At 36.6% G+C, this 25834-nt stretch overlaps 1 protein-coding gene across 1 annotated transcript in view; it reads right to left on the reverse strand.

Annotated features, from left to right (window-relative positions):
- CCDC73 (coiled-coil domain containing 73) overlaps positions 1–25834 on the reverse strand; it is a gene marked incomplete at both ends in the record, with an annotated part of 77602 nt that overhangs the window by 6972 nt on the left and 44796 nt on the right. The window contains 8 exons of the mRNA XM_080640677.1: positions 322–1818; positions 2934–3120; positions 5789–5899; positions 11132–11236; positions 13366–13425; positions 13894–14022; positions 22273–22352; positions 22835–22970. Of these exons, the coding sequence (XP_080496803.1) occupies positions 322–1818; positions 2934–3120; positions 5789–5899; positions 11132–11236; positions 13366–13425; positions 13894–14022; positions 22273–22352; positions 22835–22970 (2305 nt within the window). The remainder of the gene's footprint in view (positions 1–321; positions 1819–2933; positions 3121–5788; positions 5900–11131; positions 11237–13365; positions 13426–13893; positions 14023–22272; positions 22353–22834; positions 22971–25834) is intronic.

Here is a 25834-nt window from a genome sequence, read left to right on the forward strand (position 1 = left end):
AGTTCCTAATTTAAAATTAGTCGCCTGTACCTGTGGTTTTGTTATTTTCAGTACCTTGATTCTTTTTTTTTTTTTTTTTTTTAATTTCCAAAATGCAATTGTACCTCAGTATATGCTGACAAAAGTGGTTCAGATTTAGGTGAAAAATCCACTTACATCTAAATAAAGCCTTTACTTTTACTATACAGGGAGTATTTTAGGTTTAGGAAAAAAATAAATACTAACATGTTTTTATTTTGAACATAATCTGGAGAATTTTTACCAAGAATACTAAACAGAAATAACAAATTTTAAAAGTAAACATAAAGCTTGTTTTCTTACCTGGCCCAATATCCTTCCTGACATCATCCACACACACATTTTTACAAAGTGTCATAGAAACAATCTTTTCGTTTTCTGAGGGGCCTATTGGTCTCTCGTTCAGCAACAAGGGAATGCCAGAAGTTGAAGTGCTCACTGTTTGACTTTCATTTTGATTTACTTTTGACCAAGAACTGGGGTCTAAAAAATTCACATATACTGGAGTTTTCTCAGTTTTTTTATCTGAAGTTGAAAGATCAAAGGCTGACTTTCCACTTCTGTTTACTAAATCTCCAGATGGCTTTATGTGAAATGAACATGATTCTTCCAGCTGTCCTTCACTGTAAATTTTTCCTGAAACGATGTCATTTAATGACTCTGTTTTTTCAGTATTATTTAACAACGTATGCTGTCTTTCATTAACATCCACAAACAGGAAAAGGTCATTTTTTGAAGCTTCAGTTAACTGATTCTCATCAATGTGACTCTCTTTATTGGAAAATTGCATTTCTGTGGAAGTTTTCATGTGAACAGCAGTTTTCATATCTTTGGCTTGTGAAGTATGTATATTCTCATTGTTAACTTGAAGATGAGAAATGTTCATACTGTTTTCTAAATCTCCAAAACAGTTCTTAAATGGACTTTGTGTGTCATTCAGATTTTTACATACAGCTCTTTTCCCAGGGCTTGAGTCTGGTTTCACCAACATAGGAATATTAACATTTGTATCTGAATTCTTAAGAAACACTTTCAAATTATCACTGAAAACTGCAGATGAAATGGGGCATTCAAGTGCAGCGTCATAGGGAATAGTCAGTCCAGGTTTCTCTGAAGTATCCTTACAGATTTGCTGAACATCTGAAGTTTGTTTAAATGGCGGTGTGCTGCACTCACTTTTTTTATTTACCAGTTGTATTTGTTCTATTTTATACGGTTTATCATCTAATATAACATTACTTGAGTCATGTAAATTGTATTTTTGACACTGAACAGGATTCTTTCTTACATCCAGAGATGAATCCAAATCTGTTTTGGTTTGGTCACTGTTTGTAATTTTCTTCTTTGTGGCATTTTCTTGAGTCTCTGGAAGCAATCTAAACTGTTGTTCAGAAACATCTTTTTTATGATTTGTACTGTGAGCCATCTCATTTAAGACACTGTTAGATGATATTCTGTTACTTTCAACCTCCAGATGTAAATCTGCATGGTGAACATCGAATCCTTCAGTTCTTTCTGGGTGTATGCTCTCTGTTTCTATTGATATATCTGCCTCTAAAAAATAATTATTTGGTGATTTAAATTCTGTAGATTCATTGTCTCTTTCCAAGCCCATCTTCTTGTCTTTTATTTCTGTAGTAGCTGCTTTTCTAAAGTCAGTAACATTCAAGGTTTGTCTTTGACTAATTAATTCTTTTTCTATGCAGAGGGTTTTGCTTATAGAGATTTCACTTTGCTTCTCGTCTTGAGGTACACTAGGATCAATTTCATTCTTGGGGATTTTTTCAATATGCTGTATATCTGTCATGATGAGAACACAGTAAATTTTTATACACTACAACAAAAGTACTTTTGGTTTAAAATAGGAGATGTTGAGAGTATTATAAAAATGATTTTTTAAAAAATGTATTTTACTGAATTTTTACAGGGAGGAAGGGAGAGGGATAGAGAGTTAGAAACATCGATGAGAGAGAAACATCGATCAGCTGCCTCCTGCACACTCCCTACTGGGTATGTGCCCACAACCAAGGAACATGCCCTTGACTGGAATCAAACCTGGAACCCTTGAGTCCGCAGGCCGACGCTCTATCCACTGAGCCAAACCGGCTAGGGCTAAAAATGACTTTTATTTCTCTAGTCAAGTCCATATAAACACATAGCTGATTAGATAAAATCAATTTATCCTAACACTTTATACTCATAATTTCTATTATTACTTAGATCCAGAAATTGTTAGCTGGCTTCTTCAATACTATCATCACTTTTTTAATTTACTACCTTGTAAAATATATTTTGATTTTGGAATACTTTTGGCCAAGTGTATAAAATGTCTACTTAAGACATTAATTTTTATTCATTTGGGTTCCTACCATAGATTTCAAAAATTAGGTATAATCACAATAATCTGGAATATAAAGTTCAGGGCTTGTAGGGCTTTTTTAGTTTGACCATTCTCTCTACAACATCTCCACCAAGTGGTTGTTCAGCCTAGTTTTGAACACTTTCAAAGAATTAGTCAAGGACAAACCTTGCATGTTACTGTCTTTAAACAACTCTTTTTCAAGCTGGATGAATCAGTAAATTATTTGAACAGTTTTAGAAAGGTCATTTGATGTAACGTGCTCTAGGTCTGATCATCAGAAGGTTACTGGAAGCCCATAGGATATTCTCAGCAAAACAGTGAAGGCATAAACCAGAATGCAAAAAGGAAAAGTGATGAAAAGGCAGAAATGTACTTTTCCCAAAAAAATATTGACTGTAAAGAATAGCACAAAGGGACCCTGTTTTGTTAAGATATATATAAATAATGTATTTCTCCAACTACGTTACAAGGTCCTCAAAGCAAAAGCTATAATTGAATCCCCCTACAAAGCTCAATATACAAATTAGAAAATATCAATATAATCTTAGGTTACCTTCTATAATGATTTCTTCTGTAAGTAGTCCTTCTTTCTTTTCCTCCTTTTCTCTATATTCAGTTTCTAAACAAAAACTCACTGTATTTTCTTCCCTTATTTCTTCCCTAGAATTATATTTCTGTATGATGTTTTGTAATTTTCCCATTGATATTTCACTGTTTTCAGTATTTACTTCTGGAAGATTCTAGTGTAAAATGGAAAAGGTTCCTTTAATGTAAAAACAGATTAAAAGTTATAAAACAATGGGGGGGGGGAGATGAATGGAGAGGGGAAAATGGGGGACATCTGAATACTTTCAACAAAATAAAATTTAAAAAGAAAGTATAAAACATTTAAATAGTGCTGATAAAAGTGGAATTACAACTAAAATACAAAAAATTCTGAATAATCAACTGAAGACTAGCTAAGAGAACCCTGGTAGGCGGTGGCGCGGGCTCCCACAGACAGCAGACAAGAAGAAGAAATAAAAGGCATCCAAATTGGAAAGGGGGGAATAAAACTCATTCACAGACAACATGATATTGTACATAGAAAACACTAAAGACTCCACCAAAAAAACTATATTTAATAAATGAATTCGTTAATGTAGCAGGATTCAGAATCAACACAAAAAACGATGGCATTTTTTTATACACCAGTAATGAACTCTCAGGAAGAGAAACAAAACAATCCCATTTACCCTTTGCAATAAATAAAATTAAGATACTTAGGAATAAACTTAACCATGAAGTAAAAGACTTGTACTTGGAAAAGTACAGAACATTGAAAAAAAGAGAGAGGAAGATATAACAAGTGGAAGAATATACTATGTTCATGAATTTGTAGAATTAGCATCATTAAAATGTCCATACTACCCAAGGCAATCTACAGATTCAATGCAAACCCTATTAAAATACCAATAGCATATTTCACATATCTAGAACAAATACTCCAAGAATTTATATGGAACCAAAAAGACCCCGAATAGCTGCAGCAATCTTGAGAAAGAACAAAGTTGGAGGGATCACAATACCAGACATCAAGTTATACTACAAAGCCACTGTAATGAGAACAGCTTGGTAGTGGCACAAGAACAGGCATATAGGTCAATGGAACAGAACAGAGACCCAAGAAATCGACACAAGCCATTATGCTCAAATTAATATCTGACAAAGGTGGCAAAAGCATACAGTGGAGTCAAAACTGTCTCTTAATAATAAATGGTATTGGGGAAAATTAGGCAGATACATGCAAAAAAATGAAACTAGACCACCAACTTACTAGTATGCCATATACAAGAATAAACAAAATGAATAAAGTAAATTAAGTCATGAAACCATAAAAATCCTGGAAGAAACCATAGGTAGCAAATCTTCAGACATCTCTCATAGCAGTATGTTTATGGATACATCTAGGGCAAAGGAACTAAGGAAAAAATAAACAGGTGGGACTACATCATAATAAAAAGCTTCCACACAGCAAAAGAAACCAGCATCAAATTGAAAGGGGAACCCACTGTATATGAGAAACTGAAAAATCAAGAGTTACTTATATAACAATTTACATTAAAATCAGTGAATTTTATCAAGTTGGTATTTAGATATAAAGTATATTAGTAAAAATATATTAGCATAGTATTAGAGTAACAGTATAATTAACACAATAGTCTAAAATACAATCTTACTTTCCCAAAATACAGATTTTATAAACTCATAAATAGTAACTTCCTATTGTGTTATTCTTGTAAAAGAATTGAAAGGCAATGAAATAGATATTAAAATAGAAAAATCAATTTTGGGGTTCACCAATTTTTAAAGTGAATATATTACACTTTAATTTACATCATTTACACTTTTATTATCTACTTCACTAAAATTAACATTTAGTAGCAAACATGTGTTTTAAGAAAATAACCATGTTTGTAACATCAAGTCTTATGATAAAACTAGTGGCCCAGTGCACAAAATTCATGCACATTAAAAGGGAATTAATTAGAGGAAATATTTTAATATTGCTATTTGCCCTTTCTCTATAATAGAAGTCTCAGAGATGAAAGAAAATTAATAAAATGTATATGAAAATCTCCCTCCTGTCAGATTCTGGGGTGCGCCGTGGGACCTAGAGTCAAGGTCCACCACCTGCCCATGCTTCAAAAATGCAGGAGACCCAGACCCCGGCTACCCCCACCCCCATTGGGTAAGACCCAGATCCAGCCGACCCTACCCCCGTCAAGTCCCTCTGGGCGGGGGGCGCAGCCTCAGGTCCCCCAGCCTGGCGCCGGGGCATGGGGCGCGGACTGAGGTCCACTGTCAAGTCCCATGGGGCAGGGGGCACGGCCTGAGGTCCCTTGCCCCAGCCAGGCGCCATGCAGCCGCAGGTCCCCTGCTGTTCAGTCGTGATGTTATGGTGTCCTGGCTAATTTGCATATTCCTCTATTATATAGATAGATGTTAACACTATAGAACTCAACTACTATATACATGTTCTAAACATGGCTTTAATACATCTCAACAAAACTGCTGAGGAAAGCTAAATAGATCAGCCAATAATAATACCTATATAATTCTTTATTTTAATAATTTACTATAATACTATTAATGGTTTTATGAAAAGGTAAATTATTTTTTCTGTTACATATGGGAAGTCATTCAAATTACACACATACACACATGTGGTTTTTCATCCATAAAAGCAATACAAGAAATTTTATTAAATTTAGCTTTTTAAAAAGCATTCACTTCTTAGAAATATAAGTGCAAGAAGAAAATGTGTCTGACTATTCCTACATTATTTTTGCAATATTTCCTTAGCATTTAACAGTTATTTTAAATGTCTGCAACTATTCAAAATATTTAAGTATTTAATAAACCTACATGCTTTTTCCCAGTTCTTTGTGCTTTCTCATGCTCATTTTGAAGATTAAGGAACTTTTCTTCATTTTCTTTTAACTTCTCCCTTTGCAGCTCATTATCTCTTTCAAGGGTCTGCAATAAAATTAATTATCCAAAAAATAATCAATACCACATTAATGAATTTTGATGTATTTTATGTTGCTTGGACCTTTGCTTCTAACATGCTGCAAGTGCCATACAGATCAGTGATAATGTGCTATCTCAACAATAATTTTCATAAATTAACAGAAAGGTGCTTATAGTTTAGTTAACAGGAAAGAGGGGGAGGTTATGAAAAAGAAATGACTATAAAAGGATATAAAAACATTGCCATTATTCAGTTTCACCACATAAGTTTTAATGTACTGAAAAAGTAATATAAACTACAGCATTGAAAAATATGAAATGTAGCATAATCCAGCATATAACACTACTAAAAATTTTTAACTACCACAGAACATTTTTCAATATCTGTTTATTTTAGAAAGTAACTGGCTAGAGAGCCCTTAAATACAATTTTAATTTTTAATTTCAAATTAACACATTTTAAGTAGAGTTTTAATATTTACTCTATTAACCTATTACTTTATAAAATAACATAATATAAACACCATCACACTACCCTCTTTCCCCCCAGAAAAACCTTTGAAGACTAAACCCACTAATAAGTATTTTCTAAGACACGGGTTTTAAAGCTATTAGTGTCAGTGTCACCAATATTAGTAGGTTTCTGTAATGCCTGCTGATAAACCAAATGAACCTCTGTAAAAAGACAAGTAATAAGAACTCTACCTACATGTCTACTATATCTGGAATTTTTAAGTTCATTTGTTGATCATTATTAAAGCTATGTACATTCAGGGTAAACATTTCCAGCCACACAAAGAAAAGGTAAGGTTTTCCAATTCTCCTCCTCAGAGGTAACTACTCGGGCAGTTTCTTGTGTACCCTTCCAGAATTCGTCTATAAGCATAAAGAATATAGTACTATACATACCGTGTTATTCTGCATCTGTTTTGAAAAAGTTAATATGTCTTGCTTACTTTCCATATCATTATATTTAGACCTATCTCATTTTAAAGGCTTCATAGTGTTTCATCTATATAGAGTTCTCAATTATATCTAAAATGTCAATCTGCAGGCAAAATTCTGGAAACATAATTTTACAATTTTAACATTAAGATTCTCCTCTAGCTCATAAAGAACTAAACATTTAATGAGCTCCTAGTATGTGCCAGATACTCTTTTATGCTTTTATGCTATGGTAGTGAAAATTTACTGTTCAATTGGAAGTTATACTCTATCAGGAGATTATTTGGTACTAGAGGCCCAGTGCATGAAAATTCGTGCACTCGGGGGTGGGGGGGGTCCCCTCAGCCCAACCTGCGCCCTCTTGCAGTCCGGGAGCCCTTAGGGGATATCCAACTGACAGCTTAGGGCAGGCCTAAGCAGCAGTCTGGCCTCCCTCTGCCGGAGGCAACTGAGTGGGTGATCAGGGGACGGCTCTGGCCATGAGCGGCTGGCCCCACCCCTTGCTGCCGCAGCCTGCCCCCTGCCCCCACGATCGCCATCCCCTCCCTCTACCCATTGGCACTTGCCTTGGCTGGCCTGGAGCTGCCTGTTCACTGGCCCCACCCCCTGCCAACCAGTGTTCTGCCGTTCGGTTGATTTGGATATTACACTTTTATTACAAAGGATTGTTTGCATCTAGATTAACAATCTAAAACCCTAGCTGAAAAAATGGATATTGTAGAAAGTCAAAATAAAACCACCTGTTAATATTTTAACATACCCAAAACTGAGTAAATTATCCTAGTTAATACTATGACTATGGCTAATACTATGACTAAGTAAATTATTCTTATTAACACTATACCTATAGCAGTATAACTACTTATACCTGACTAAACTATAGTTAAATCATAGTGTAAAATATTCTCCATCATGAGAAATTATTTCTCTATGCTCCAAACTGTACAATAAAAATAGACAGATAGCAGCATGACTACAGAGTGCTGAAACACAGTAGGCCATTACGAAGAGTAATGATCCCTTTTAGTACAGGTGGAATTAGAATGCTCGAGAAAATACTTGAGATATCTATGCAGCATAATCCTCAGCAAGTTCTACATTAATATTTTCTTATGCTACATCGCAGTGGTTCTCCAGCACCAGTCTGCAAACAAGCACTGACTGCAAACAAGCACGGCAAAATTTCACTAGTCCATGGCAAAAAAATGTCAATTGGAGGGCATCATGTGTCTTTTCTTGTAACAGACTGTCCTTTTACCTGAGATTATATTCTTACTATAGTTTTAGTGTTAAAAATGTTCTCTTTCATGAAATGAAAAAGATGATAGATGGTACTGGTTATTTTTTAATGTCCTTACTTATCCAAATAAAAAGCTGACAATTCTATCCTGTTTTTGCCAATACTTTGAAATTTTACTATATGAAATCTAGTTTATATATTATCAAGGCACAGGTAATAATGGTGCTAAAGAGAGGCATTTGGAGTACCCAAGGTTTTAGTAGTATCGTTAAAAAAATCCTGGAACCATAGTTACAGTCATCAGGAACTCAAAGAAACACATGACTATATATATCTGTAACTACTCTAGGCTCTGTAGAATTCAATGATACATAAACATTGGATTTAGAAAGCATGGAAAGCAATTTAAAAGTTGTGGTTTTCATATAACGGATCTAACAAAAGTGGCAGCTCTCACAGGTCTAGGAAAAATACTAACAATGTAACGTAGAAATAGTGCCAGAATAGAATCAGGACAAATATTTAATCCTGGGTTTGCCACTAATTATGAGACTTTGAACTAATCTCTAATACTTTGTTCATCCTAAAAACTGAGGTTTCAACTCCTTTAAATGTATTAGAAGACAAGTCTGATAACTGCTACTCATAAAGAATGTGGATAAACTACATCACATATTTCTTGGGAGGAGGTACAACATATCAGAGAAATGGTTCCAAATTATCCATCTGTAGGGTAGGTGGAGAAGGTATTGGGGATACTTGCTTATACCTGGACTTTCAGAGAAATGATTTCTACTTGTCTTGTTGGAGTAGGTGAAGAGGTTAAGAGGAGGAAGAGGTTTGACTCAAGCACACCTCTTCCTTCTTCCTCTTCTAGGTCTAACTCCTAGAGAGGCAAGATAAATAAAGAAGGCAAAACTTTCTTTGCATGACTAGTCAAAAAACATCAATGATGATGAGATAAATCTTGCACTGCTCAGGTTAGGTTTGGTTCCATTCAATGGTGATGGACTCAGCATAATTTGTGAGGCCCGGTACAAAATGAAAAAAAAAAGGGGGGGGGGGGAAGTGCTATTACAGATATTACAGAAGTTTTTTCTTTCTTCATGGTCCGTACCTCCTCCCTTCCTCTCTTATCCCCATCAACCTATCATGGGGCTTTTTATTTTCTATTTAATGCCATGGTCCCCCGGGCAGAAGGATACTCACTGGGCAAATGCAGATCCTCACAGATGCCTAAAGGCCTTGCCACTTTACTCAGCATACGTGTAAGCCACCAGTTACTGAGTTCTACCTCCTGCAAGTGGTACGTCCTGGCTGTGGGTGATGGAAGTCAATCTCCTGTCTCATGGGCCCTTTGCCCAACCCATGGCAGATGGGTAACCCTCAAGGGATTGCAACTGCCAGGCAGAGATGCACCTCAGTACCTGCACTGGGGACTCACTTCCTGCCAAGTCACCTATCTAACATGCCAAATGCCAAGATATTACCACCCAGGATACAGAATGCTGCAGGGCACATGCACTCCACTCAGACCCTCTCTCCTGCATCTGGGCTTCCAGCAGGGGTGTAGGGCAACAGTAGAATACAGGCCTCTCACCACCAATGTGAGCTAGTTGCAACAGCAGTCTCGAGACAGGAGCAGGGAGGATGAGGCCAGGCAGGGCCCAGGGCGCAGAAGGGTAGAAGAGCCAGCAGCCAGGAAGTGGTCCGGGGAGGCAGTGGGAAACAGGAGAACACTTGAGCTGAGGCTCCACGCCCCAAGTGCCATTATCAGACTTAATTTACAAAACATAAATTCAAATATAAAAATTCATAAAGATTTCAAGACAGTAACTACAGAACACTAAACCTGAAGCACAAGGCCCTTCTGAGACTGGGTCCCTATGCAACTGCATTGGTTACATACCCATGAGGCTGGCCCTGGCCTCTGCTGATGGTGGTCTTTACACAGGAGGTGATTGTAGTTTTCTTAGGAAATGTTCAGCATCACCCTGGATTCCCAAGAATTCCTTTAGAGGGGCATAAATCCTTCTACTGGCCACCCCAGTGGAACAGGTCCCCAGCTCTTCCTAAGCTGTACATCCCATCACTTGGACCAGTAGCAAACAGGGCAGTTCCTACCCTTCCACTAACTTCCATGGTCCTTCCTATGGAGCCAAGGCACCATCAAAGTTCTCTCTTCTGCATCCTTCCAGGCACATTCAGTATTGAAACAAGCATAATACACTTCAAGCCCCATTGGCACAGATTATTCTAAAGACTTTCCTCCTTGAAATTTCTAGACCATAACTGAGCGTTAATCCGCAAGTTCTTGGTACACTTCCAAACCTCAAGAAACATGTCAAGTCCTTCTACCTCAACGTATCTCACTCTACTAGCAACACCAGAGTGAACATTAAGGTTTCTATCCATCTAAGAAACAAGAGGGCAGTCAGCCCTTTCCCTTTTTGTACCCCAGTCTTTACAAGTGATTTTCCTATAGACTCCTTCACTTACCTTTGTGAGGGGAAATGGGTACCCCTCCATTAGGAATGCAAAAAAAAAAAAAAAAAAAGCTGCTTATTGAACCCTCACTCCCAAACATCAGTGACCATAAATTCTTCCCCTCCTCAATCACTTTCTTACATAATACTGGAAAGAAGATGATGAGTGAATGTTGAGGTAACAGGGCCAGTTCTATCATACTAGTATTTCTGTAAAGAGGGATCTGTCCCAATTCCTAGGAGCTCACTGACTGCTCCCTCAGAATATGGTGTACTTGTTGTCACCTTATTTTCAGTTGTGATGTTGGCCACAATTCTAAGACAAAAAAAAAAATCACATTCAATGTATTACAAAATTAAATCAGATACTTAATACAATTGAACATTTACCTAGTGACTTCAATGTTTAAAAGTATTACTTTAGACATTGATAGCAAATCGATTAAGGAGGCCATATCTTGTTCCTAAAATTTAAAATGATCTCAGATAAGGTTAGATAGATGACTGCAATTAAACAGGCAGAGCTCATTAGATGGAAATATACTTTAAAAAATATATAAATATAACCTGATTATTTTCTCTTTGCACCTTCAATTCTGCTTCCAATTCAGTATTAACTTGGGTCTGTTGCTGGAGTAATTGCTGCATATGTTGAAAAGAAATGATGATATCCTTTAAAAAATGTATAAATATGATATATCAATTTTAAAAACTTTAAGATAATAGGGATGTTTCTCTTTTAAAAATATTTTTTAGTTTCTTAACTTATCTCATAGTTTAATTTTAACACCATAATAAAGAATATACTGAAAAAAGCTAATGACACATTTTACTAATTTAATATCTGAATGAATTTATATTACATGATTTCTTACAAAGTACCATTTCTAAGAGTTTCTCAAAATAATTAAAGTTCTTTGAAATGGACCATGGATTCTGAGACACTATTGCAAAATGTGAAGAATTCAAGACTAAAACTTTTGTTGGTTTGCCCCCAAACTAGTAAACTTATCCCTTCTAAAATGTCATATTACCAATGGCCTAAGATGCCATGGAATGCATTCAGAATCAAATGGAGGAAAAGCAAAAGATAGGGGAAAAAAAACAACACAAAAAAGCGGGAGCAGTTTTCTTTCATATGCCATTTTTTAAAAAAAATAGAATATGATAAATATAGATTCAAATGAGTACACTGTCCCATAAACATGTTTTAAGCATATGTTTAAGCATTTTAATAATTACCTGCCAGAGTAACATGGTCTAAAACAGCCGTGGGCAAACTACGGCCCGCGGGCCAGATCCAGCCCGTTCGGCTGTTCTATCCGGCCCGCGGAGCCGAAAGAGCGGAGGGTTCTCTTGCTCTCCCCTCCACTCCTTTACTTTGAATTTATATTAGTGCACACAAACACTCCATCCATGCTTTTGTTCCGGCCCTCCGGTCCAGTTTAAGAACCCATTGTGGCCCTCAAGTCAAAAAGTTTGCCCACCCGTGGCTAAAATATCAAGGAAAAACTGATTTATTTTTATTCTTTATTTATTTAAAAAATATTTAAATGTAATATTTTCTCCAATTTTACTGAGATATAATTGACATAAACATTGTGTAAGCTTAAGGTGTTCAAGGTAATGATATGATACAAGTATATATTGTGAAATTATTACCACAATAAGGTTAACATCTCTTTCAGCTCACATAATTACCATTTTCTGTGTGTGTGTGTGTGTGGTGAGAACACGTATGATCTACTCTCTTAGCAAGTTTCAAGTATATAATACAGTATGTTAACTAAAGTCATGCTGTACATTAAATCCCCAGAAGTTGCTCATCTTATAACTAGAAGTTTGTAACCTTTGATGAACTACTCCCCATATCTCCTTATTTATTTATTTATTTATTTAATCCTCACCCGAGATAATTTTTCCCATTGACTTTTAGAGAGAGTAGGAGGGAAGGAGGTGGGGAAATTGGGAGGGAGAGAGAGAGCGAAACATCCACTGCGACCAAGGCCAAGGCAGGGATGAACCTGCAACTGAGATACATGTCTTTTGGTCCTCAGACTGATGCTCTAACTACTGCACAAACCAGCCAGGACCCAATTTATTATTTAACTAGTGGCCTGGTGCACGAAATTTGTGCAGGGGCGAGGCGGGGGGGTGTCCCTCAGTCCAGCCTGCATCCTCTCCAATCTGGGACCTCTGAGGGGATGTCCGACTTCTGGTTAGGGATCGGGCCTAAACCAGCAGTCGGACATCCCTCTCACAATCCGGGACCACTGGCTCCTAACTGCTCACCTGCCTGCCTGCCTGATCGCCCCTAACCGCTTCTGCCTGCCAGCCTGATTGCCCCCTAACTGCTCCCCTGCTGGCCTACTATCACCCCCAACTACCCTCCCCTGCCGACCTGATCACCCACAACTGCCTTCCCCTGCCGCAACCCGCCTCCTCCACCGGGACCGGCCTCCTCCGCGCTGTGCAGAGCCACGGGACCCCAGGCCTCACCGCGTGGAGTGTTCGCTGGGCCCCGCCTCCACTGTGCGTGTAGCCATCTTGTGGCGGCCACCTTGTGGCGGCCATCTTGTGACGACGTCGTGCACAAGGGCCCCCTAGGCTTTTATTAGTATAGATGGGAGTATGTGAGAAACCTGGCTCAAAATGTACATATGTCTCCTTTCAATACTCACTGAGGGCTCACTATGTGCTAGGAACTGACATAGGCATGATTTCATCTGTTATTTATTTCCCACATTGTATCTGGTTTTTAAAATATTTATTGACTTCCAAAATATCTTATGATTGCTTGCCTGTTTTTCTTCTTGAATATGAGTAATCTCTTCTGTAATCTTCTTATTTAATTCCAATTCCTTAAAAAATTTGAACAATTTTAGGTTATGATAGAAAATTCAGTAAATTCTACATTCAATTCAGTGCTCAACAAATTTGGGTGGGTCATAAGTGCCAACATCTGCTGTTGAAGCAGTGACTCTACGGAACTAAAGATGGTATTATATAACCAATAGAGGCTGGCACAGACTTATACATGTCCATGTTCACTTAATAGAATTTCTCACTCCAAAAGCTTTTCAGGAGATACCACTATACCCTAAGATAATCTGACACCATGTTAAAGTGCAAAGAAAATTACTATGACCAAATTTTATTGTCTTGCTGATAATGGCAAGAATCTAATAATTAAAAAAAGATTCACAGTACTGTTTTCCCTATGTATATTAACTTTACAAAGAAAGAACATTTTTATATTATAATCATGAAATTCTCATAAATTTTATAAGAATATAAAATTTATAAACATGAATATATTAATTAAATACCATGTTGAGTCTTTCTTGAAGTTCCTGAATTTTTTGTTCTTTAATTGTTAAATTGATGTTTTCTTCTCCCATCTTATGTTGCCGTGTGACTTTGGACTTTATCAAGTCTGAGGTTACTTTTTTTAGTTCCTTAAGAAAAGAAACATGAAACAAAAAATTCAGTACACATATTTCATCAAAGCAAGGTACTTTTCTAACAGTTTTAAAGCCAATTTTAAACCTATCAGTATAATTTACTATATTTCATATATCAAGATAATACTACTCCCAGGTCCATCAAGGTGTATTTCCTCCAGATCTATTGCAAGGAAATTAGCCAAGGTGAGAACATTATTAGTGACTATAGAATATGCAAACACAATGACATAGGGGTAGAATGCATGATCTTTGCTCTTAAAAGGAGCATGCTAACTAAATGCACTAACCAACCAGAAGTAGGATATTTTCTTTTGTTACTTATCCAACAAAAATCTTCAGATATAAAGAGATGATTAAATTCCCAAGTTCATTAGCATTTACTAAGAAAAAATTTATGTAAGAAATAATTACAATACAATGTGATGAGTGCTATATTATGGAATGCATAGAAGCATGAAGAACACAGTTGGCTAAGGGCATCAAGAAGGCATTACATAGAAAAGCAGTATTTGAATTGAGTCTTTAAAACATAAATTTGTGGAGAAACCAAGATGGCGACATAGGTAAACACCTGAACTGCTGCCTCGCACAACAATTTCAAAACTACAACTAAAAGACAAAACGGACATCATCCAGAACCACAGGAAGGCTGGCTGAGTGGAAATTCTACAACTAGAAGGAAAGAGAAAAGCACTCTGAGACTCACAGGAGCTGTGAAAGTAAAGTCCAGAGGTATGGCAGCGCATATGCACACAGAGAGGGCTGGCAACTGAGTACACGGCTGGCTTTTTCAAGCGGGAGGGAGACAAAAGCTCCCAACTGCTCAGAACTTCAGTTCTGGGCGAGAGTCTGGGGACCCAGACTCAAAAGGGGAAAAACTTGACTGTCTGGCAGCGGGTGAAACTCGAGGGCAACTTTCTCTCAGAGGTGCTTGCAGCGATTACCGCAGGACACTGAGACCCAGGGGCCTCTTAGGGAAGGGCTGAAAGGAAGCCATCACTGTTTGCTCCGCCCTGAGATCCCGCCCCACGAAGCCATTGCTGTTTGCTCCACCCTGAGACTCTGCCCCCATCCAAGCTGAGTGCAGAGGCTTTTGCATATGAATGGCCTTGTCCTTTGAATTCGAAACTTACCTAACAAACTGCAGCTGAGTCAGTGAGACCCAGAACATCCAAAAGAAAGCCCAAGGCCCCGCAGCAGCTTGCACTGCTTCACAGCTGGGCCTCATCTGGGCACCTCCAAAACCCAAACAAAGAAGAGGAATCTGCAGATCTCTCTGTAGCTCCTGCTGGGTGGTCTCAGGCAGAGGCTAAATTAGCACCTCCTTGGAGATCCAAGAGCCAGTGTACCCAGGGGTCAGAGTAGGAACATCCAGATTACAACTCATCAGATCCATAAGGGACACACTCAAAGGGTAGACTCAGTGAGCACCAAAGCCCCACTGAAGCAAGTCTTGTCTCATAAGGGTGTCTCCAGCACAGAAGTTCTCCCATTGTAGACACAGCTGATCCTCACAGCCAATTGGCCTGGAGGTCAATTCCTCCCAGTGATACCAACAACAATCAAGGCTTAACTACAACAAGACTGTGCACACAGCCCACAAAGGGGTGCACCAGGAGTGTCCACCTCAGGTAACGGGGGAGGCTGAGCCACTGGGCCCTATAGGGACACCTAGCACACAAAGCCACTCTATCAACTCAGGGAAGCAGCCAAAATGCAGAGTCAAAGAAACAGGTCACAAATGAAAGAAATGGAGGAAAACAAACTATGGGATATAGAGTTCAAAACCACGGTTATAAGGTTTTTCAAGAATTTTCTAGAAAAGGCTGATAAATTTAGTAACACACTTGAGGATATGAAAAAGGACCAACTAGAAATTAAGCATACACTGACTGAAATAAAAAATAATATACAGAGACCTAACAGACTAGAGGATCGCAAAAATCAAGTCAAAGATTTGAAATACAAAGAAGCAAAAAACACCCAACCGGAAAAACAAAAGGAAAAAAGAATCCAAAAATATGAAGATAGTGCAAGGAGCCTCTAGGACAACTTCAAGCGTACCAACATCAGAATTATGGGGGTGCCAGAAGAAGAGAGAGAGCAAGATATTGAAAACCTATTTGAAGAAATAATGACTGAAAACTTCCCCAACCTGGTGAAAGAAATAGACTTACAAGTCCAGGAAGCGCACAGAACCCCAAACAAAAGGAATCCAAAGAGGATCATACCAAGACACATCATAATTAAAATGCCAAGGGCAAAAGACAAAGAGAGAATATTAAAAGCAGCAAGAGAAAAACAGTTACCTACAAGGGAGCACCCATACGATTGTCAGCTGATTTCTCAACAGAAACTATGCAGGCCAGATGGGAGTGGCAAGAAATATTCAAAGTGATGAATAGCAAGAACCTACAACCAAGATTACTCTACCCAGCAAAGCTATCATTCAGAATTGAAGGTCAGATAAAGAGCTTCACAGATAAGAAAAAGCTAAAAAAGTTCATCACCGCCCAACCAGTATTATATGAAATGCTGAAAGGTATTCTTTAAGAAGAGGAAGAAGAAAAAGGTAAAGATAAAAATTATGAACAACAAATATCTATCAACAAGTGAATCTAAAAATCAAGTGAATAAAAAATCTGATGAACAGAATAAACTGGTGAATATAATAGAATCAGGGGCATAGAAAGGGAGTGGACTGACAATTCTTAGGGGGAAAGGGGTATGGGGGGTGCGGGAAGAGACTGGACAAAAATCGTACACCTATGGATGAGGACAGTGGGGGGAGGGTAAGGGCAGAGGGTGGGGTGGGAACCGGGTGGAGGGAGCTATGGGGGGAAAAAAGAGGTACAATTGTAACAATCTGAACAATAAAGATTTTTAAAAAAATAAAAGATAAATTTGCAAAGACAAAAAAGGATTAGATAATCCAAGCAAAAATATTCTATGTGCAAAAATGTACAGAAACATGGAAGATCATGATATTTTTTTTAATATATTTTATTGATATTTTACAGAGAGGAAAGGAGAGGGATAGAGAGTTAGAAACATTGATGAGAGAGAAACATCGATCAGCTGCCTCCTGCACACCTCCTACTGGGGATGTGCCCGCAACCAAGGTACGTGCCCTTGACCGGAATCGAACCTGGGACCTTTCAGTCCGCAGGCTGATGCTCTATCCACTGAGCCAAACCGGTTTCGGCAGATCATGATATTTTTAAGGGAAACAAAATTAATATGATATAGCTAGAACTCATATGTTATAGGTAAGGGGGAGGAGTAGAATATTGGTAACAGTAGCTAGAAATTTGGCAGAACCCAGATATTGAAAGGGATTTGCAGGCCAAACTAGAGTTTTAATTTTATCCTACAGGCAATGAAGAATTAACCATTGAAGGATTTTGAATAGAACAACATAAAAAGATCTGCATTTTAGAAAAATAATTCTGGCCTCATAATACAGGATAGAATTTGAGAGGATATAAAAGAAGCCTTAATTTGTGAAATTACCTGTCCATTGAGATTAACAGATACCATCCAAATACATAAAATCCTGAAATAAAAACCTCCTATTATACCTGTGTACTTACTTGTGTACTTACCCTACTGCTGTCCTCTGTATGCTGCCTATGTTAAATACTCAAAGATCTGATTTTCACATTCTTTTAAGTTTTTTTTATTTTTCAGTTAATCTTCACCCAAGAATATTTTCCCATTGATGTTTTAGAGAGAGACAGAGAGAAACTTCGATTGGTTGCCTCCTGCATGAACCCCAACCAGGGTTGGAGAACCTGCAACCAAAGTACGTGCCCTAGACCAGAATCAAACCTGGGACTCTTCAGTCCACCAGCTGACGCCATAGGCATTGAGCCAAACCAGTTAGTGTTGATTTTCACATTCTTGACTACACAGGATCTGAACTCCCTTTTGATTTTAGGAGCTCTACTATATAAGAGGCCACCAGAGAATCAGGAAATGCCAGCTTTCTAAGCATGAGACCAGGCTCTGCTAATCAGATGCACTTGTCTTCAATACTGGATCGGGAACTAGTATTACAAAGAACAAGAAGTGTTGCAAATCCATTTGCTGGTAGACAGCAGGTAGGTGCTAGGAACTTCAAGCTTCCATGGGAAAAGTGGTACCATTGCAGCAGTAGCAGCTCTCCCACTATGGTCAACAGTGATGTACAAGCTGCAGTGCACAGTATTCGGTAGTGGACGTTGGTTTTATGCTGTGGTCTTGGATACTGCATAGCTTCCCTTGTTTCTGAGTCTAAGATGAACAACATCCAAATTCCTTTCCTGACAAAATCATCTTACAATTGAGAAACTTGACTAACATACTTCAACTTTTAAAAAGCTACATTTTTCAACAACTAAGTACATGGAGCTGTTTTATCAGCCAAATTTTACAGGAGATTCTCTAAAGTGCATCAATTCCTATTACAATAATTGTTATGAAACAACAGGGATGTGGGAAGGGGGAGGTGGGGTGAAAACCCAGTATGTGACTGTCAAAAGTAAAAACTAACTGCTTATGTCTTTTTCTCATATATTAATTACTTAATCTTAAGAGCATAATAAATTAAGAGACCTCCATGAAATGATTTTCCACTGAAAATATGCTTGTGATTTTATAGCCTTTATAGCTTTTAAATATCCTGAACTTTTAGTATTGTCTGTTTTCTAACCATTTTATTTAAAACTGTTAGTGCAGCAAATAAACAGCACATGCTTTGATCTCATTAAATTACAACTTATAGTTCCTAGAGTCATAAATATTGTGCCCTTTTCTCCTTTTCCCCTCCTTTTCTGGTATGGGGTAGTCTGTTAAATATCACTATCTCCTTGAGTGCTCTGACGTTTACTCAGACAAACAGCAGAGGTTATGAATTCTGCTCACAGATAGTATCGGGAATTCTTCATGATGGCCATAATAGTGAACCCAGCATTCAGAGCTGGAATACCTACTTTAACAACTAAGTTTCGTCTGTTTAACTTTGCTCCACAAAGATAGAATCCCATCTTATCACAAACCAATAATTTAAATGCTCTGGACAAAATCACAAAACAGTATAAAATAAAAATAAAATTATCTCTTGGGGCAATTAATGGTTAAAAGTTTTAATAAGTGATATAACCAATGTTACTAAACTTAATTAGCTTCTGAAAAGAAAAATAAAAAAGACAAGAATGTTTCTTAAAGTTAAAAATCAAGATTACCTTTAAAAATACAAAATTTTTATAACTAGATTTTTTGAAATATTAAAAATTGTCTGTTAAATATATATATATTTAAATTATCATCCTTCCAACTACTTGGATTTGGAACTCTCAAAGTTAATACAATTCTCTCACTTTTTTGGCAGCATGGTCACTGACTGTAATGCTTTCTAGAGCGACAGAGGCCACCAGGGCATGATACACAGCACAATCCGGTAGCCCTGGCCCAGGCTCCTCTGGGGAAAAAGGACAAGCATGCTCATGAGACACAGTTTCACGTGTGCCTAAAAAGAGACTATCTTCATCCTTTTACATAAATCCACTAAGGCATCTATCTCTCCTTAGATTTACATGGGCCTCGTCTCCATCTACAGGTCAGTCTTAAACTATACATTTGAAATATAATAGTCTATTATGTTATAAAGAAAATTTGTCTCTAGTAAAATATACATAATTTAGTATGGAAATTTATGAGGCATAATCTTTTCATAATGAAAAAGCTAATTGAATATTTTAATATAGTCATCAAAATTATTATTTAATAGCTTAAGTTATTGATCAAAAATATTAAATAGAACATAAATGAACTAAAGAGAGATCACTGAAAACATGCTTATTCACAACTACTCAGTCAGTATTTAGCATTTGAAGTTTATACTGAGAAAAATTAGTGGTTCTAACTGTTTTCTGATTTGAGACTACAAACAAATTTTTCAAATTGCAGCTTTTCCTCTTAATATTTAAAAGAGCCATTTTTAATATTCTAGGATGTGACTGAAAAGAAAATGTTCAGATGCCAATCACAAGTTTAAGCACTTCTGACTGATCAGCTACAAACAGAGATTCCTAGGAACCACTCCTTGGGTTCTATTAATTGATTAGAGTTGCTCACAGACTCAGGAAAACATTTAGGTTTACCAGCTTATCAAAGGATATGGTAAGGATACAGATGAACAGCCAGATGAAGGATACGCAGGGCCAGATCTAGGAGGGTCCCGAGCACACAGCTTCTGTTTCTATGAAGTTTGGGTGTGTTACCGCCCCCCAGTACAAGGATGTGTTCAACCAGGAAGCTCTCCAAAACCCATACTATCAGATTTTTATAAAGGTTTCCTCACATAGGCATGATCAATTATTAACTCCTTTTCTAGCCTGTCTCCCCTCTCTGGAGAAGTGGGTGATATGGAGGAACAGGGCTGAAATTTTCAAGTTTCTAATCATGGCTTGGTCTTTCTAGTAATCAGCGCCCATCCAAGAGCCCACCCAGAGTCATTAGAACAAAAGGTGCTCCTAGTGCTCTTATCACTTAGAACATTACAAGGGTTTTAAGAGTTCTGTGCCAGGAACTGTGGGCAGAGACCAATACATATATTTTCTATTACCTCACACTTTTCTATATACCAACAGTGAACAAGTTGAATTTGAAAATAGAAACACATTACCATTAACATTAGCACCCTACAAAATTAAATACATAGGTATCAACGTAACAAAATATAAAATAAGTATGAGAAAAACTACAAAACTCTGATGAAATATATCAAAGAAGAACTAAATATTTATGGAAAGAAAGACCCAATATTTTCAAGATGTCAATTCTTCCAAACTTGATCTATTGATTCATTACAATCCCAATCAAAACCCCAGAAAATTACTTTGTGGATATCAGCAAACTAATTCTAAAGTTTATATGGAGAGGCAAACCCAGAACAGTTCATTCAACAGTGTAAGAGGACTGATACTACCCAACTTCAAGACTTAAAAAGACAATTAAATCGGTGGAACAGAAATGAGAACCCAGAATAGACCCACATAAATACCGTCAACTAGTATTTAATAAAGGAGCAAAGACAATACAATGGAGCAAAGATAATCTTTTCAACAAAGGCTGATGAAACAATGGGACATTCACATGCAAAAAAGGAATCTAGACAGCTGTATACCCCTCACAAAAACTCAAATGGATCATAGACCTAGATGTAAAATACAAAGCTATAAAACTCCTAGAAGAAAATCTAGAGGACCTTGTATATGACTGACTTTTTAGGTACAATGCCAAAGGCACAATCCACAAAAGAAATAACTGATAAAATAGACTTTATTAAAATTAAAAGCTTCTACTTTGCAAAAGACAATATCAAGAGGAGAAAACAAGCCACAGAGTGGGATAAAATATTTATAAAAGACACATCTGATAAAGGACTATTACCCAACTACAGATAAAATTCTTAAAATTCAACAATAAGAAAATGAACCACCCAATTAAAAACAGGTAAAAGATCTGAACAGGCATCTCACTAAAAAAGATGTACAGATGTCAAGTAAGGGGATATTGATGCTCAGTAAGCAATCAATAAATATCCAATGCATTCATTCCCTTGTGATGCTCCAGCCACACCACACTTTTCCTAGTTCTTCACATCAACTAAACTCTTTCCTGCCTCAAGGCTTTTGCATATGCTGCTTCTCTTGCCTGAAACTTTATTCCTTTCCCTTCCCCACCCCTTTACCTCCAATGTAATAATGTCACCTGTTATAATGTCATTATATCATTTACTTTTTCTTCATATCACTTATAACAGTTTAAAATTATTTAATCTATGTGATTATTTTATGTCCAGCTCCTCCACTGAATTATAAACTTCAAAAAAGCAGGGATGTGTTTTATTTTCCTCATACTGTATCCTCAGTGCCACATAATATCTGGCATAGTGAATCACTCAAGTATTGATTGAATGAATTAATTAATCTAATAAGATTGACATACAGTGAATGCTTATAGGCTATTCATGTTACCAGAAAAATGAATGCCACTGGTGACAAGTCAAACAATATTTCAGATAGTTTAGAACAAATTTATTCATTACATTTATTGGAATCATAACTAAAAATTTATGAACCTATATTCAAAACATTTTATTTATTAAAAAAATTACCAAACTTTTTCTAGTAATATTTTATAAAACAATTTTAGACTACAATTTTATTTAATACTATAACACTGTATCAACCATACCTTTTTTAAACTGCATAATTCAGATTCTTGTTTTTTATTTAAAGCTGAAAGTCTTTTGTTTAACTGTATTGCTTCCTGTACTGCAACATGAAAGACATTTAGGAAAATATTCAATTTACATTTTAAAGAATATATCATTAACATGGACAAGGAAAATAGTTTCAATGCAATGTGTATGATTATTTTTTTTTTTTTTTTTTTTTTTTTTTTTTTTTAAATATATTTTATTGATTTTTTACAGAGAGGAAGGAAGAGGGATAGATAGTCAGAAACATCGATGAGAGAGAAACATCGATCAGCTGCCTCCTGCACACCCCCCACTGGGGATGTGCCCGCAACCAAGCCACATGCCCTTGACCGGAATCGAACCTGGGACCCCTCAGTCTGCAGGCCGACGCTCTATCCACTGAGCCAAACCGGTTTTGGCGCAATGTGTATGATTATTACTGAATTTAAATAAAATTCACTATTACTAGTCTCAGTTAACATCAATTTATTCATTATAAATAAGTCCATTTAAACATTTCCTATTAAATGTATGTTTAAATAAGATAGCACCTACCATTTTGTTCTAACTTTTCATGACTCTCTTTTACCAATCCAAACTGCCCTGTTATTGTGGCATAGTATTTCTCAATTTCATTCAGTTGCTTCTGATGATCTTCTTTAGCCAGAAGCTGTAACTGGAGTTTTTGTTCCTATTTTGAAGAGATGTTTTAAATGTTATACATACATAACACACACATACAAATATGCAGACATATATATTAAACATATAAAAAGTTATTGTTTTTAGTAACTATCATTAACATAAATGTGTCATGAGAAAGTACTGAGTATACCATAGGGAGGAAATATTAGCAGATATTTCTAAATCTATATTAAATTAAAGTATGTTTTCTCCCGTAACAAAACAGTGACTTATGATTATATTTCCCTTGTTTACAGTTTCCTTTTTCAGAAATCAATTGGTTGCCCTAGCTGGTTTGGCTCAGTGGATAAAAGTGTCAGCCTGCAAACTGAAGGGTCCCAGGTTCGGTTCCAGTCAAGGGCACATGCCCAGGTTGCAGGCTCTATGCCCAGAAGGGGGTATGCAGGAGGCAGCCAATCAATGATTTTTTCTCATCACTGATGTTTCTATCTCTCCCTCTCCCTTTCTGACATCAATAAAAAAATATTTTTAAAAAATCAACTGGTTTTATTTATTGAAAAGTTAATTAGTGCAGTCCAACACTAAGCAATGTGGGGGAAATATTAAAACAATATTATGATAATTTAGGAAAAATGTTTTTCTCTAAATTTGCTGGCATAATTATGATGTGTATGATCAAAATTCAGGCAATTTTTCTGAGATTAGTTTTAATGAATATAGCACCTCACTGCATTAAAAATGGAAATGATGAGGATAATATTTATTAGTGACAGGGATGCAACATAGTATAGTAAAAAGTCTACTTAAGCTGAGAGATATAATTGGTAAAAATTGGACTCTACACACAGTATGGGGCCTTCATGCTTTCAGCTAAAGGAGCTTGTTTTTACCATACTTTTGAAATATGACTTTAAAATTTTAAAGAAAAATGTTATTTTAATAGAATCAATAACATTTTTAAAGGTCATGATCTGGACTTAGCATTAACAGAATCATTGACTGGTTTCACTGCATCACAACTTTCATTCATTTTTGCCACATGCTTCAGCTTCTATAATGAGCAGTGACAGAGAACAGTAGGCCAATCGACTGCACTCAGTAATTGTTTTCTGAATGAACTGTTGTTGTCCTATAGAGTTCCAACAGTGGAAATTTATTAAATTTGCCTGGCAACCTGTCTCCCTTACCCAACAACACAACTTCAACTATTTTTTTGAAATATTTTTTTTTCTCATTACAACCTAGTAGGACTAAAATTTAGGGCTCCTTTTTTCCCTAGTCAAGTGAAGGGCCTACCTTATTACCCAAAATAAACCAATTGATTTCTACCTTTTGGGAATTTAAGTCTTGAGCAAAAAGAGTATAACACTAAAGAAGTTCAGTGATAATTGATCCCATCCAGACTGATGTGAGACTTCTATCCTGGGTTCCTACATCCTACTTCACAAACTTGGGAATTACCCTGCTCACTGTTCATTCTCAAGACTATTCACTCTCTGATTTATTGTGAGGGCCTCCACTAAATCTCCATTTGCATAAGTTAACTAGAGCTATTTCCCCTAAAAAGCAAGGACAGGCAGTATAGAATGGTCAAAAGATAATCTACCTATGTTTAAATTGTACCTCTGTAATTCAGTTGCTGTGTGACCTTGGGAAAATCATATACCCTGTCTTTAAAATGAAGATTGTTATAGTATCTCCCTCATGGAGTTGCTGTGAGGATAAAATGATACATATAAGGCACCAAGAATAGGACTGTCACATAATAAGTACATCACAGTGTTTTATTATTATTCCTTAATTGATAAAGTACCTTCATAGTTTTAATTTTTATTTGAAATAAGAACAGCCCTAATATTAATAGAGAACACACATTACAATTTAAGTTGTATCTGATTAATTATCTTGAAAAATTTGTTGATAATTTTAACTTTTTCAAAGATACTTTTTAATGATTTTAAGCAAAGTGATAATATCAATGATAATGATTATGACAGATCCGTTGAAAGTTTCTCATGCACATCTATGGTCTTTTCAAATTTACTACTTAGTCATTTGAGTGAATTGTCCAGCAGTTATCAAAGCAAACAAGTTGACAAGTGTACTTACCCCTGAGATCTTATGCCTACCTGAGTAGTCACTATTATCAATAACTGAACAATAATGAACCACATTTCATTCCTCTACGATACCACTTAATTCTCTAACCCAGAGAATTATATTTGCTTTCAGCAGATATGAAGAAACCTCAGACAATTTCACTAAAAAACCAGTCTAAAGGCATTTTTCCAATGCAAGGAAATTTTCAACTTAAATCAATTTATATATAGCCTCTATGAGAATATTGTCCCCTACATAATAACGCAGACTTCTTTAACTTTCAGTGAAAAAGTGGTGAATAAAACAGGCTGTTAATGCCTACAAATGTTAATAATCCTGATTAACTAAAAATGTGGCAAAGATCAAGTGATTTCATAGATATTCTCTACATACATAGAGCTCTTATACACATTAGAGTAATTTCTGATATTCTCTACTCCAACATCCTTTGCTTGAGGCCAAAGTTGAATTCAATTAAAATGCAGTTTCATTTGTTTGTATGACATAATTCTTATTTTCTCACATTAGTCTATTCCAGTGGTCGCCAACCTTTCAGACCTCGCGGACCACCAGTGGTCTGTGGACCACAGGTTGACGACCGCTGCTCCAAATGTTTCCTTAAACCAGCGGTTGCCAACCTTTCGGACCTCATGGAACACCAGTGGCGACCGCTGGTCTATTCAATAGCTACACTAAATACTATAAAAATGTTCAAATCATATGAGCTCGTATAGCTTATTAGCCCCTACAGGCCTATATGGAACTGTTCATACATGAATCTCGTCGGCTGCCCTGATAATGAGATGAAGA

Source organism: Plecotus auritus (genome assembly GCF_963455305.1).
Source record: "Plecotus auritus genome assembly, chromosome: 9".
Lineage (NCBI taxonomy): Eukaryota > Metazoa > Chordata > Mammalia > Chiroptera > Vespertilionidae > Plecotus > Plecotus auritus.